We start from the raw sequence: 16,207 nt of genomic DNA on the forward strand, positions 1-16,207 counted from the left end.
TCATTTTAAAATGTTTAGTTGCAGTGCTTTTCCATTCAATGAAGATTTTTTTACTAACTTGCAATAAGTCTCTAAACTTGCTAGTCAATTCCCTGCACAGCCCCCCTCCCCTCTCACTGCTGCCATGTCACAGCCTTCTCCCTATTCTAGGAGTGTCAAAATCTTCTCTGTGCTGGGACAACTCCACCGTTTCTCCCCTCTCTACACAACCTTTTATGTCCAGTGGATATAAAAAGTCTACACACCCCTGTTAAAATGTCAGGTTTCTGTGATGTAAAAAAAATAGACAAAGATAAATAATTTCAGAACCTTTTCCACCTTTAATGTGACCTATAAACTGTACAACTCAAAAACAATCTGAAATCTTTTAGGGGGGAGGGGGGGAGTAAAAATAAAAAAATAAAATAATGTGGTTGCATAAGTGTGCACACCCTCTTATAACTGGGGATGTAGCTGTCTTCAGAATAAAGAAATCACATTCAGCCTAGGTTCACACTGATGCGATGCGGGAACCAGCGCGATTACATCGCTGGTCTTAGCATCGCATCTCTCCTGCGAACCGATGCGGGTGTCATTACATTGTTAATGACACCCCCAGATCTGTTCACAGATCGCAGTGCTAACTCGCACAGGAATTGGATTGCATAGGTTAGAACACTTATGCAATCCGATTATAGTGCGGAGGGAAAAAATGTTCCTGCACTTTTTTTCCTGCCAATCTAATGCAAGTTCAGCCATACAACTGTATGGCTGAACTCACATCTCACAGACATCGCATGTGATCGGCGCCGCCGGTGCGATGTCTGTGATTGCAGTAGTGTGAACCTGGGCTCAACCTCATGTTAAATAGGAGTCAGTACACACCTGCCATCGTTTAAAGTGCCTCTGATTAACCCCAAATAAAGTTCAGCTGCTCTAGGTCTTTCCTGACATTTTCTTAGTCGCATCCTACAGCAAAAGCCATGGTCCGCAGAGAGTTTCCAAAGAATCAGAGGGATCTCATTGTTAAAAGGTATCAGTCAGGCGAAGGGTACAAAAGAATTTCCAAGGCATTAGATATACCATGGAACACAGTGAAGATCATAAAATGGAGAAAATATGGCACAACAGTGACATTACCAAGAACTGGATGTCCCTCCAAAATTGATGAAAAGACGAGAAGAAAACTGGTCAGGGAGGCTGCCAAGAGGCCTACAGTAACATTAACCACTTGCTTACTGGGCACTTAAACCCCCTCCTGCCCAGACCAATTTTCAGCTTTCAGCGCTGTGACTCTTTGAATGACAATTGTGCGGTCATACAACACTGTACCCAAATGAAATTTTTATCATTTTTTTTCTCACAAATAGAGCTTTCTTTTGGTGGTATTTAATCACAGCTGGGGTTTTTATTTTTTGCTAAACGAAAAGATGGAAAATTAAAAAAAAAAAAAAATCATGTTTCATAGTTTGTTATAAAATTTTGCAAACAGGTAATTTTTCTCCTTCATTGATATGCGCTGATGAGGCGGCACTGGTGGGCACTGATAGGCTGCACTGATGGGCACGGATAGGCACAGTTAAGGCGGCACAGTTAAGGGGTACCCCACTGATAGGCACAGATAAAGCGGTACTGATGGGCACAGATAAGGCGCAACTGATGGGCGCTGATGAGTGGCACAGATGGGCACTGATAGGTACCACTGATGGGGGGCACTGATGGGCGGCACTGATGGGCACTGGTAGGTGACACTGATGGGCACTGATAGGTGGCACTGATGTGCAGCACTGTTGTGGCACTGATTGTGGGCGCTGATGGGTGGCACTGTGAGCACTGATGGGTGGCACTGATGGGCACTGGTAGGCGGCACTGCTGCCTATTGCTAGGTGTCACTGGCAGGGGGCACAGATGATCCCCGTGATCGGGACTGATGTCCCTCTCACGGCCGCCGGTGATCGGCTTTTTTTTCTCCTCCTCACGCTGTAAGCGCGAGGAGAAAAAATAGCCGATTACTGGCTCTGTTTACATCACATGATCAGCTGTCATTGGCTGACAGCTGATCATGTGGTAAGGGGTCGGGACCGACCCCTTACTCCGATCTGTGATCAGACGAGTCTCATAGACTCGCTGATCACAGAGCGCACCACGCAGGCCGCTCGTGCATGGGACAACGTCAATAGACGCAGTCCCGGCAATGTAGGTCGGCACTGTTGCTGTCATTTGGCAATAGCGCGGATATGAGGAGGTTAAAGGAGCTGCAGGAATATCTGGCATGTAACAGCTGTGTGGTGCATGTGACATCAATCTCTTGTATTCTTCATATGTCTGGGCTATGGGGTAGAGTGGCAAGATGGAAGCCTTTTATTAAGAAAAACATCCAAGCCCAACTAAATTTTGCAAAAATACATCTGAAGTCTCCCAAAAGCATGTGAGTAAATGTGTTTTTGGTCTGATGAAAACAAGGTTGAGCTTTTTGGTCATAATTCCAAAAGAGATGTTTGGCGCAAAAACAACACTGCACATCGCCAAAAGAACACCATACCCACTGTGAAGCATGGTGGTGGCAGCATCATGCTTTGGAGCTGTTTTTCTTCAGCTAGAACAGGGGCCTTAGTCAAGGTAGGGAATTATGAACAGTTCCAAATACCAGTCAATATTGGCACAAAACCTTCAGGCTTCTGCTAGAAAGCTGAACATGAAGAGAAACTTCATCTTTCAGCATGACAACGACCCAAAGCATTCATCCAAATCAACAAAGGAATGGATTCACTAGAAGAAGATTAAAGTTTTGGAATGGCTCAGCCAGAGCCCAGACCTGAATCCAATTGAAAATCTGTGAGGTGATCTGAAGAGGGCTGTGCACAGGAGATGCCCTGGCAATCTGACAGATTTGGAGTGTTTTTGCAAAGAAAAGTTGGCAAATGTTGCCAAGTCAAGATGTGCCATGCTGATAGACTCATATCCCAAGAGTGCTGTAATAAAATCAAAAGGTGCTTCAAAAAAGTATTAGTTGGGTGTGCACACTTATGCAAGCATATTGTTTTATTTTTTTATTTTTACTTCCCTCCACCTAAAAGATTTCAGTTTGTTGTTCAACTGAGTTGTACAGTTTATTGGTCACATTAAAGGTGGAAAAAGTTCTGAAATGATTTATCTTTGTCTCATTTTTTTTTACATCACAGAAATCTGAACTTTTAACAGGGGTGTGTAGACTTTTTATATCCACTGAAGCTCTCAGAGATAGAGTGAATGGGAGTGTTCCAAGTCTGATGGGGCTGCTAATATCAAAACTAAGATGACAGTGCCCAGCAGTGGTTTTAGGGCTTTTGGGTTTCTGCTTAAAAGTGGCTTTAACAAGTAAATAAAATGCACATATAATCTATCTTAAAGTTTGTTGTTGCAATGAATGGTCCACAGACAGGTTCTCTTTAAATGACAGCATACAATGATCCTCAATTAACTCTAGCCATACACACACTTTAATTACTCTCAATCAACCCCATGGGAGGGTTGAATGAGAGAAATCAGTAACTGCGCCATCCACACTAAACAGCATGGATGGGGGAATTTCCCTCTGCTGGCTCTTGTATTCTGATGGCTGACACCATCTGCTGTTAAAATACCTGAAGAGTCACTGCATATGACTGGATGCAGTCACTGTTCGGTCATGAATTTTCAGCCAAAATTTTCAGTTGAAGTTTGTCAACTTGAGTGGTGCTGACAGACATCCAAGGGTTGAATTTTGGCCGATTTAACAGGAATTATTTGCTAGTATTGAAAGCAATGGTTTGAAAATAAAAGCTCTAGAACCTTACCCCTGGAAGATTTTGAAGTGAAAGATCTTCATTACAATCTTCAGAAATGAAACTGATCTCTACTTTTGATCTTCTCACACTAGTCTCCAATCTGTTAAACTCTTCAACAAATATCCGCTTAGTCCTCTTACATTCTTGAAGTTCAGCTTGTGAGCTCTGGTACATGTTTAGCAGTAGTGCATAGATCACTTCACGAATAGGCTGTGTTACTGAGTGGGCAGACATCCTCCTAAAGTCCTCAACCTGTGCATGAAGAAATACTCTCCTTAGTACCAAAGCATCGCTCAGCAATGGAGAGAGAGATCCTTTTGCTAAAGCGTTTTGAACCCAATCTGGTAAGTTTAGCTGCACTGCAGTGGGAGAGACATACAAACCTCCATGAAAAAATGGTTCAAGGTTGACCGTTTCATTAAGGTTATATTCTTCCATGGCTGAATAAAGGAGCTGTCTGGCTGACTCCCGATCCTTCAGGTTAAGATACTTCAGCACATTCTCCATGGCTTCCTCTACATCTGCAAATCTAGACAGCCAATGTAACAGGCCTTGAATCTGAACATGTTTCCGGCCACTGTGACTCACATTTCCTATCGGAAAATGAACCCTACTAAAAAAGGTCTCTAAAGCCCGTAGGCTGATGTAGTCATTGCCAGTGAGAACTGCAAAAAGAGGCAACAAAGACATATTCAAGTTGTTAAAATAATTGCACAATCTCTGTGCTGAGAAACTGTGTGCTGGTATATAACAGTCTTGGCTTTCTTTTATGGTGCCAATATTTTTCCATTGAAAGGAGTTAAGGGGACAATAGCCAGCCTTTATTTCAAAGATACAGAAATCGCTGTCAAAGGTCAGCACGGGGCAGTTCCACAGATTGGCTAATGCAACTATTTCTTTATCGGCTTCTGCGAAACACTGGACAAATGGCACATTCATCTTTTTCAAGACCTGCAGAAATACCTCCCTTATCAGAAGAGGAAGCACGCTGCCGCCTTTTCCGGTGGACAGGTTCGCTGCCATCCTGATTTTTTCCTTGAAACGTTCCTTTTGGGTTTCCAGTTTTTTATCTGATATATCACAGCCTCCATCAAACACAACATAAGCTTCTATATTGCAAACTGCCAAACTTTCAAAGAATTTATTAAGGATGTCTGTAAATGCAGCATAGTCTCCACCATGCACAAGGTCCAAACCAGAATCGAAGTATAACTTGTGGTACAAATTGTTTCCATCAATAATTAGTTTGGTGTTTCTCATCTGCACATTGTTGCAGAAGTTTCTGTTTGACCCCACAAAGCTCATTAATCCCTGAATTCCCATTCTGACAAGTATGATGGGCAGATCTGTAACACAGAATAATGCAGCTTATTAACAACACATACATAGATGTTTCCATATAATGACAATTTGTGATTATATTTTACAGTGGATATAAAAAGTCTACACACCCCTGTTAAAATGTCAGGTTTCTATGATGTAAAATGAGACAAAGATAAATAATTTGAGAACTTTTTCCACCTTTAATGTGACCTATAAACTGCACAACTCAATTGAAAAACAAACTGAAATCTTTTATATGGTGGGGGGTGGGGGGGGGGGGATAAAAAAAATAAAATAATGTGGTTGCATAAGTGTGCACGGCCTCTTATAACTGGGGATGTAGCTGTGTTCAGAATTAAGCAATCACATTCAAACTCATGTTAAATAAGAGTCAGTACACACCTGCCATCATTTAAAGTGCCTCTGATTAACGCCAAATAGAGTCCAGCTTTAGGGCTTTCCTGACATTTTCTTAGTCACATCCTACAGCAAAAGCCATGGTTTAAAGGTAACAGTTAAAAGGCATCAGTCAGGAGAAGGGTACAAAAGAATTTCCAAGGCATTAGATATACTATGGAACACAGTGAAGACAGTCATCATTAAGTGGAGAAAATCTGGCACAACAGTGACATTACCAAGAACTGGATGTCCCTCCAAAATTGGTGAAAAGATGAGACAAAAACTGGTCAGAGAGGCTGCCAAGAGGCCTACAGAAACATTAAATGAGCTGCACGAATATCTGGCAAGTACTGGCTGTGTGGTACATGTGACAACAATCTCCCGTAATCTTCATATGTCTGGGCTATGGGTAGAGTGGCAAAAGAACACCATACCCACCATGAAGCATGGTGGTGGCAGCATCATGCTTTGGGGCTGTTTTTCTTCAGCTGGAACAGGGGCCTTAGTTAAGGTAGAGGAAATTATGAACAGTTCCAAATACCAGTCAATATTTGCACAAAACCTTCAGGCTTCTGCTAGAAAGCTGAAGAGGAACTTCATCTTTAAGCGTGACAACGACCAAAAACATACATCCAAATCAACAAAGGAATGGCTTTACCAGAAGAAGATTAAAGTTTTGGAATGGCCCAGCGAGAACCCAGACATGAATCTGATTGAAAATCTGTGGGGTGATCTGAAGAGGGCTGTGCATAGGAGATAACCTCACAGTCAGATTTGGAGTGTTTTTGCAAAAGAGTGGGTAAATATTGCCAAGTCAAGATGTGTCATGCTGATAAACACATACCCAAAAAGTGCTGTAATAAAATAAAAAGGTGCTTTAACAAAGTATTAGTTTAAGGGTGTGCACACTTATGCGATCATATTATTATATTTTTTTATTTTTACTTCCCTCCACCTAAAATATTTCAGTTTGATGTTTAATTGAGTTGTACAGTTTATAGGTCACATTAAAGGTGGAAAAAGTTCTGAAATTATTTATCTTTGTATCATTTTTTTTTTACATCACAGAAATCTGACATTTTAACAGGGGTGTGTACACTTTTTATATCCACTGTATACGAAATTCACCCTTTGGCCCACTCTCTTGTGCTGCCCTGTTTCTATCCTAGTGGACTGGCTAGCCTAAATCTGGCCATACATGCATAGATTTCTTTAGTTCCTCCATGCATGCTAAACAGCACAGATTGATAAATCCCCCTGCCACTATTTATTCTGACAGCGAGCCCCAATGGCTGTCAGAAAACTCAAACAGTGACTGCAACTAATTTAATGAAGTAGCTGTTGGGCCAACAATTTTCCACCTAGCAATTTCGATTTCAGAGCCACCCACAAATCAAATTTTGGCAGATTCAGCAGGAAATGTCAAACTTCAATCAATGTATGGCCAGACTAAGTATCCCACTAACAAGATCAGAAGTCATAGCTGTGGAACACTGGGAGGCTTTGGACTGGACAGAAAACCTAACTGGCCCTTTAAGGACACTTCCACAGCAATTGGTAGATGTGGCTTGCTGTGACACCTTATCATTTATAAATGGCATATTTTCATTAAAACAGGGTTTGTAAGGCTTCTTTCAGACTTGCAGTACTGCTTACCATCCTCTGAAAAGTGATCTGTTGATAAGTATAAATAACTGCAAGTGCACTTGTAAGTGCAGTCACTGTAGATCGCTGTAGATCTGAGGGGAAGCTCTGCTGATTTTATCATTCAATCATGTTGTGCAAGCAAAAATGTAGTTTATTTTCCTTGCATGTCCCCCTCAGATCTACATCGACTGCACTTCCAAGTGCACTTGCAGTGCAAAGTGGATTTGTATTTAGTAAATAACCCCCATAGTTATTATTTCTAGCTAGAATCCTTCATGCTAAGGGCACATTTTTTTGTCTGAATAATTATCTCGTGCTAGAAAATGGGGAGAATTAACAAAGAGCAGACAATGAATTGCAATCCCCTTTGTTAATTAGGAGTGATCAATTGTCTGTTTTGCCATGTCTATGGCAGACACTGCAGTTACCCTGCAAGCTCTGCTGGTGTATTGTAATCACTATAGGAGCAGAGAGAGGGTTGTGCGTTGTCTGTTGACAGCTCACATTTCGTATGTCAGGTAACACCTGGCAAGGATCTGCAGCAGTTTCTATATGGAAACCTGTAGCTTTCCCTCTGTTAATTAGGTGCAGACCCTGCTACAGTTTCTATTTCACTGTGCAAAATAAACTTGTGCAGGTGGCGCTTATAGACTGGAAACAAGTCTACCTGCTTAGCTAATGTGGCACACGCCACTCCTTATAGTTTCCTGTGCCATTATAATGACTAAAGAGGCTTAAGTAATTCCCTGGAGTGAGTCTATTGATCCAAGATTCTGATTAGGCCTCTTGCACACTGTAGCTTGAAAAAGCTCAGTACAGCTTATTTTTTTTTACTAAGCTAAAATACAACCCATTAATTGTAATGTGCTTATGCACACAGGCGCGTAAAAAAAAGCTTGTTTACGAACCTGTGTGCATAGGCCTATTACAATTAATGGGCTGGATTTTAGCTCAGTAAAAAAATAAGCTGTACTGAGCTTTTTCAAGCTGCAGTGTGCAAGAGGCCCTTATGTGAATATAAATTGTGTTCATCATTGCAGTCTCCAAAATGACTGATAAACATACAATTTCAATTTGAATCTATGTTATCATTCTGTAAAATGTACACCAGATGTCACCCTACTCCAATTTTAAAAGAGACATAACTGCATTATGAAACATTTAATGGGCACGGTTAAGACAGACCTTGCACTAAAAACACAATGTCCGCTTATTTAGTCTGCTGCTTTTATGCCAAAGTAGGCAACATATATGTTAGTATAGATGAAGAGACATTAAGTTCCACATTGGTACTACAAGTCCCAGTTTTTTAGCTATACATATGCACATATCAGAACTTCATCAGAGTAGACCTTCCAGACAGACACTTTCTCTCTTTCAGACCACTATGAGAGTAGGACTTGTAATAGTCTCTGTGAGGCACTAACCTGTTCTTTGCTCAGACCTCAATAATAAAGCTATGCCCCCGGAGGTCTACTCATATGGATTTCATCTGTGGGTCTCTGCATCGGGTCATCTGATTAGAAAAAAACCTAAAGGGGAACAGACATGAAATGTAAACTAAAAGAACCACAATCACGTTCTTTCAATCCCCCCCTGATCTCCATTTATCTATTTCTATTACTCACAATACCCTCTACATCAAGTCATTTTCCATGCCTTGTATATCATGTCTTATATCCTATTATTCATTTGTTATAAAATTGTCTAAATAAGTTTTAATATTTAAATTGTGCTGACATACTGAGGCTGATTTACTAAAACTGGAGAGTGCAAAATCTGGTGCAGCTCTGCATAGAAACCAATTAGATTACAGGTTTTATTGTCAAAGCTTAATTGAACAAGCTGAAGTTAGGAGCTGATTGGCTACCATGCAGAGCTGCACCAGATTCTTTGAAAATGCTCCCTGCACTACTTTGGTCCGACTTTGATCCTACTTCAGCCCACTGAATATCACTGAAGTCGGATCAAAGTCCAATCACCATCTTGACTGATCCGACTTTGGAATGCGGCTTGTGCTCTGATGATCTTAAAGGGGAACTCCACGCCAAATAAAAAAAAAAAACAAAACGCCATGGGTTCCCCCTCCAAGAGTATACCAGGCCTTTCGGTCTGGTATGGATTTTAAGAGGAACCCCCACGCCAGAAAAAACGGCGTGGGGGTCCCCCCCAAAATCCATACCAGACCCTTATCCGAGCACACAGACTGGCAAGTCAGCAAAGGGGGTGGGAACAAGCGAGTGCCCCCCCTCCTGAACCATACCAGGCAACATGCCCTCAACACGGGGGGGGGGTGTGAGTGCTTTGGGGCAGGGGGGCCCTACGCCCCCCCCATCCCAAAGCACCTTGTCCCCATGTTGATGAGGACAAGGGCCTCTTCCCGACAACCCTGGTCGTTGGTTGTCGGGGTTTGCGGGCGGGGGGCTTATCGGAATCTGGAAGCTACCTTTAACAAGGGGGCCCCCAGATCCCGGCCCCCACCCTATGTGAATGAGTATGGGGTACATTGCATCCCTACCCATTCACCTAATAAAAAATGGGTCAAAAATAAAACACAGTACAAAGGTTTTTAAAGTAATTTATTAAGCAGCTCCAGCGTCCCTTCCAATCTCTTCTCCCCTCTCCAGCTCTTCTGCCTCTTCCACTGACGTCTTCTTTGCTGATGTCTTCTAGCCCTCTCTGGTTCTTCTCCGCTATCTTCTCACTCTTTTGCTGGGTCTTCTCCGCTGTGTTCTCCCTCTGTTCTTCCGATGTTGACTCAACGCTCTCTCTTGCTCTAATGGTGGGTGATAAGCCCCTATATTGGCATGGGGCGGGGTCACTGGGTGATGTCACCTGGGAGGCCCGCCCCTTATGACGTCACCACCCCATCATGCCCTGGGCGTTGACGTCATAAGGGAAGGGCCTCCGGTGACCCCCCCATGCCAATACCACGTGCACATAGGGTGGGGGCCCGGGATAAGCCCACCGCCCGCAGACCCCGACAACTAACAGCGAGGGTTGTCAGGATGTCCTCATCAACATGGTGACAAGGTGCTTTGGGGTGGGGGGGCGCAGGGCCCCCCTACCTCAAAGCACTCACCTCCCCCATGTTGAGGGCATGTGGCCTGGTATGGTTCATAGGGGGGGGCGCTTGCTTGTCCCCACCCCCTTTCCTGACCTGCCGGGCGGTGTGTTCGGATAAGGGTCTGGTATGGATTTTGGGGGGACCCTAATGCTGTTTTTTTCGGCGTAGGGTTTCCCCTGAAAACCCATACCAGACCGAAGGGCCTGGTATGCTCTTGGAGGGGGAACCCATGCCATTTTTCTTTAACATTGTGCGTGGAGTTCCCCCTAAAGATTCATACCAGACACAGTGCCTGGTATTGTCGGGGATCAAAGTCGAATCCCTGTTAATTGAAGTCGGACGCATGTAGGACTTCACGTTACAGGGCAAAGTGGTACGACTGTCGTGTTGGACCAGTGTAAACCTGGCCTAAGTTTGGATGTGTTTGGCAAGAAAGAGGTGCAGTGGATATAAAAAGTCTACACACCCCTGTTAAAATGTCAGATTTCTGTGATGTAAAAAAATGAGACAAAGATAAATCATTTCAGAACTTTTTCCACCTTTATCCTAGGTTCACACTGGTCCGATTTGGCATGTCAAATTGCATGCCAAATCGGCGGCTTTTGCCTGCAATAGCATTGTCCAAATTGGTGCGACGCCGACTTTGCGGTGCAGCAACGATTCCCAAAAGTAGTTCCTGTACTTCGAGTCAATAGACATCTGTGCAGGAACCCGCACAGATGTCTGTCAAATCGCCCCCAAAGTCATTGCTGGGCTGAAATCGTGCAAATTCAGCTGAACCCAGGCTTAGTCTATGTTTCCACTATTGCGACCCCAAAGTTGCTTGATTTAAAGTGCGACTAAGTGCAGCTTTGATCCAACTTTATAATCTCTGGATCAAAGTTGCATCAAAAGTCGCATCAAAGTAGTGCAGGTACCTTTTCAAAGTCACATAGATTGGAATGGGGGCAATTGAAATCAATGGGCTTGACTTGTCATGTGACTTTATGTGTCCAAAGTTGCATGACAAGTTGCACTAGTGGAAACTGAGCCTTAATGTGACCTATAAACTGTCCAAAAAAACTAAAGAAAATGCGGCTGCATAAGTGTGCACACACCCTCTTATAACTGGGGATGTAGCTGTGTTCAGAATTAAGCAATCATATTGAAACTCATGTTAAATAGGAGCCAGTACACACCTGTCATCATTTAAAGTGCATCTGATTAACCCCAAATAAAGTTCAGCTGCTCTAGTTGGTCTTTCCTGACATTTTCTTAGTCACATCCTACAGCAAAAGCCATGGTCGGCAGAGAGCTTCCAAAGCATCAGAGGGATCTCATTGTTAAAAGGTATCAGTCAGGAAAAGTCAGGAAAAGGGTACAAAAGAATTTCCAAGGCATATATAGATATACCATGGAACACAGTGAAGACAGTCATCATCAAATATGGCACAACAGTGACATTACCAAGAACTGGACATCCCTCCAAAATTGATGAAAAGACCAGAAGAAAACTGGTCAGGGAGGCTGCCAAGAGGGCTACAGCAACATTAAAGGAGCTGCAGGAATATCTGGCAAGTACTGGCTGTGTGGTACATGTGACAACAATCTCCTGTATTCTTCATATGTCTGGGCTATGGGGTAGAGTGGCAAAAGAACACCATACCCAAGCCTGCCTAAATTTGCCAAAAGCATGTGGGAAAATGTGTTCTGGTCTGATGAAAACAAGGTTGAACTTTTTGGCCATAATTCCAAAAGATATGTTTGCTGCAAAAACAACACTGCACATCACCAAAAGAACACCATACCCACCGTGAAGCATGGTGGTGGCAGCATCATGCTTTGCGGCTGTTTTTCTTCTGCTGGAACAGGGGCCTTAGTCAAGGTAGAGGGAATTATGAACAGTTCCAAATACCAGTCAATATCGGCACAAAACCTTCAGGCTTCTGTTAGAAAACTGAATATGAATAGGAACTTCATCTTTCAGCATGACAACGACCCAAAGCATTCATTCAAACCAACAAAGGATTGCTTCACCCAAAGAAGAGTAACGTTTTGGAATGGCCCAGCCAGAGCCCAGACCTGAATCCGACTGAAAATCTGTGGGGTGATCTGAAGAGGGCTGTGCACAGGAGATGACCTCACAATCTGACAGATTTGGAGTGGTTTTGCAAAGAAGAGCGGGCAAACATTGCCAAGTCAAGATGTGCCACACTGATAGACTCATACCCAAAAAGACTGAGTGCTGTAATAAAATCAAAAGGTGCTTCAATAAAGTATTAGTTTAAGGGTGTGCACACTTATGCAACCACAATATTCTAGTTTTATTTATTTTTACTTCCCTCCACCTAAAAGATTTCAGTTTGTTTTTCAACTGAGTTGTACAGTTTTTAGGTCACATTAAAGGTGGAAAAAGTTCTGAAATGATTTATCTTTGTCTCATTTTTTTACATCACAGAAATCTGACATTTTAACAGGGGTGTGTAGACTTTTTATATCCACTGTAACTAGTGAGGGATGGATTAAGGAGAGGAATGCGCATCAGCAGGAAGCTCTTGACATAGTGAGACAAACCAATAGGAGTCTTACCTGATGGGATTTGCTGTGAGGTTTAACCACTTAAAGTGTTACTAAACCCACAACAGTAAAATCAGTCTGTATATGCAGTAAAGCATGCTTGTTATACTCACTGTGGAACCTAAGGGGTTAATCCTGCGCACTGTGTAAAAAAGCTGTTTGATCCTGTCTTCTCTGATCCTCCCCTTCTTCACTGGCCCCTGATAATTTCCTGATAACACAGAGTCTATGGAGTCAGGCTGCACATGCTCAATTTGGTGTGTATTGCTAGAGAGTTTTTCTTTCTCTTGGGTGGGTTCCTTTCTCTGAGGAAGTCACAAGGGTGTGACGTAACGCGTAAGACGCAAGGCATAACCGGAAGCTGTTTACCGCGAACTGGGAGTTGACCGTGAACCGGAAGTGGTTACCGCGGACCGGAAGTAACGTATGAGGTGGCGAAAACACGCTGTTTTCTGGTCTTCGTTTGGCCTATCCTTCATTTGTTTGATGTAAGCATAATTTTATCTTTAATAAATTGATCTTTTGTGGTAATACACTATTGTAGGCTATTCCTTTACGTGTGGATCCGGATACCAGGCTGGAGGTGATATTTACCTATTGCATTAAGAATCCATCCCCTACCCAGATTGAGTGTGGGCTCTAACACTGAGGTGATTATCCTAGGAATGGTTCAAGGCATTTGATCTTTGCCCTTAAGGTAAGAGCAATGGGAGCATTTATTGTGTTATATATTGACCATTTTTATTCTGTTACACATGTGAGCACATCTTTTTACATGAGTTTATTGGTGTAAAGTTTTATTTTTGGTCGGTGATTTGGCCGTATACACGCCGTTTATTACTTGCACCTGTTTCAACCATTCACTTTACTGGGATTTATGCGCAAGATCACATATAATTTAATTATATACCCTCTATCCTATTTAGATGATTAGTGATCACTATACTGATTTTGCAGCATCTCCACGTCCTATGTTTATTTGTATTCATTTTAGATTTTTAGTAGCGCAGAGGTCCCCTATCTTTATTTAAGTGTCAAAAAAAGGTTTTAAGTGGTTAAACTGACCTCATTTACAGACCGAAGTTCATTTCTTTGGTCTAAAAGTGCTAAAAGATACTTTGTATCTCTTCTCTATCTCTCAGCGCTGAGGAATGTTGATAAACATTTGCTGGCTTTTGTTTTTTTGACAGCTCAGCTCTGCACTGTTTACATAGAATTGCAGAAATAGCTGATTAGGATCGTGAGGGGGGGGTTGAATCGAGATTGTGATTTTTTTTTTTTTAACAATTAATCATGTAGCTCTAGTATTTTTCTGTTTATGTTTACTAAAATAATTGCATTTCCATGTTCTGTGTACTGTAGGAGACCAGATATAGTGAATGCAGGTTCTGGGTTTAGTAACACTTTAACTATTGTCCTGCATTTATAAATGGCAAAGTGGCAGATGCTTATTTCTGTAGTGCTGTTTACAAACAGCAATGCAGAGATCGTCCTCAGGCAGCCAGTATGCCTGTTAATGGCTGTCAACCGAGTCATTAGTGGAAAGCTCAGTTAACAACACAGTGTACAAAGTCAATCTGAGCGTCTTCATACCATGCAATTGCTGACATAACTATATCATGATCATAAAAAAAAAAAAACAGTGTAATGTTTGTCCTGCAGAACCTGGCCTGTGCTCCTACAAAGGAGGAAGGAGGAACTAATAAATAATTATTTCATTAGTTCCATTTGTACAACTCCACCCCCCACCCATCCAGGTCCTGTAATGCTGCCACTTCCAGGTGTGGAGGACCACTGCTGTAATGGCATCTGAGAATGGTGGTCCGCTCTGCTTACGTCAGTGGTCTTTAGGATCTTGAGCATACCCTGCTGCTGGACAACCAATAGGAAGTATCCATGTCACACAGGCAGTGATGTGGACACCTGAAGAAGGATCTGGTAATGAAGGGGTATATACAGGCTAGAACTTAAGCTGCTGAAGTAAAAATAAAGTCAAAACATTTTTCCATTTTGGACAGTTAAAGTGGTTGTTCGCTTTGGAAAAAAAATAAAATAAAAGTCAGCAGCATCAAATCTTGTAGCTGTTGACTTTTTAAAAAAGGACATTTACCTGTCCAGGGATCCAGCGCTGTCCTCACTCGGGCTAGTTCTTCACTAGCCTTCGAGTTCCTGGCACCGGCATCCTAACTGTGGGCACCCGGCTATGCTGCTTTCAGCTTCTTAGCCGGCTGCCCACTATGCATGTGCAAGCTGCGCTTTCCGAATGGTCCTGTAGTCTTCCGGGACCCAACGTGTCCCAGAAGACTGCGGGGAGGGAGCGGGGAGGAGAGCTTCTGTTCGGATCGCCTCGGCAATCTGAGTGGAAGTGGGAGCTGGCAAAACTAAATACCCCCCCCCCCCCCCCCAAAAAAAATGATATGTCAAACATGGTAGAGCAAGGGGGAGGAGGACTTAAAGCAGAACTTCCCCTTTTAGGTGAAATTTCACTTTAAGTTCCAGAGTTAGACACCCTGTCAGGTTTTATATTGCCATCTGTGTCACATTGGGGAGATTTCCATTCACTTCCTGTCCCATGGCAAAAACAGGAAGTGAAGGGAGAAGGACATGAGGGAAATCCCTGACTGTCACCAGAGCTAGTGTCTCCATTGAAACATTTCCCCTATACCAAATCTAAGCTTACTTGAAGAATCTTCTTTTATGTCATGAGTGCTGCCTGTCTGCTGGCCATCTCTTTCCTGTCTTCCTGGATTCCCAGCATGCTTTGCAGCTTCTCCTCTGCTGTTAACTTTCAATTTCTAAAGACTACATTTCCCATGGTGCCTTGCTGCCTGCAAGCAGTGATTCCAGAACTGACTCCCTCTCCTGAAACTTCTCCTCTCAGCACCTCTGTAGTTCAGAAGGCAGATGTTCCATCAGAATAGGTGACCCATCAGATTAGGTAACGGAAGTGGTGTTCTGTCGTGGCCATCTTGGTACACTCCGCACTCATCCGCAGTAAGACTAAAGTAAGAAGGCGGCAGCAGACATCTTATTACACCCACCAAAGTCTTGCATTTCACACTTATTTTTACCAGTAAACTCAGCTTATATAATGAAATACAGTATTTTGAAATTCATCAGACTGTTTTGATGTTGAATTTTAAATGCAGCGGTCTTCTGTCAGATTAGAAATTCTGAGAGATCAGCAGGCTTGCCGCTGCTTTTAAAATTTAACATCAAAACAGTCAGACGGATTTCAAAATACTGTATTTCATTATATAAGCTGTGTTTTACTGGTAAAAAAAAAAGTGTGAAATGCACGACTTCGGTGGGTGTAAAAAGGTGTCCGCTGCTGCCTTCTGACTGTAGCCTTAGTCAGTGCTAGGGGTGTACCAAGATGGGCGGCACAGTGGTGTAGTGGGTAGCACTCGCGCCTAGCAGTAAAAGGGTT

General features: G+C 42.8%; 1 protein-coding gene across 1 annotated transcript in view; it reads right to left on the reverse strand.

Annotated features, from left to right (window-relative positions):
• Positions 1–16,207, reverse strand: part of ASTE1 (asteroid homolog 1) — a 37,607-nt gene that overhangs the window by 20,547 nt on the left and 853 nt on the right. Inside the window, exons 2-3 of the mRNA XM_073630336.1 lie at positions 8,582–8,686; positions 3,795–5,131 (exon numbers count right to left, since the gene is read on the reverse strand). Of these exons, the coding sequence (XP_073486437.1) occupies positions 3,795–5,108 (1,314 nt within the window). The 5' untranslated portion in view covers positions 5,109–5,131; positions 8,582–8,686. The remainder of the gene's footprint in view (positions 1–3,794; positions 5,132–8,581; positions 8,687–16,207) is intronic.

Source organism: Aquarana catesbeiana, linkage group LG05, assembly GCF_042186555.1.
Source record: "Aquarana catesbeiana isolate 2022-GZ linkage group LG05, ASM4218655v1, whole genome shotgun sequence".
NCBI classification, from domain to species: Eukaryota; Metazoa; Chordata; class Amphibia; order Anura; family Ranidae; genus Aquarana; species Aquarana catesbeiana.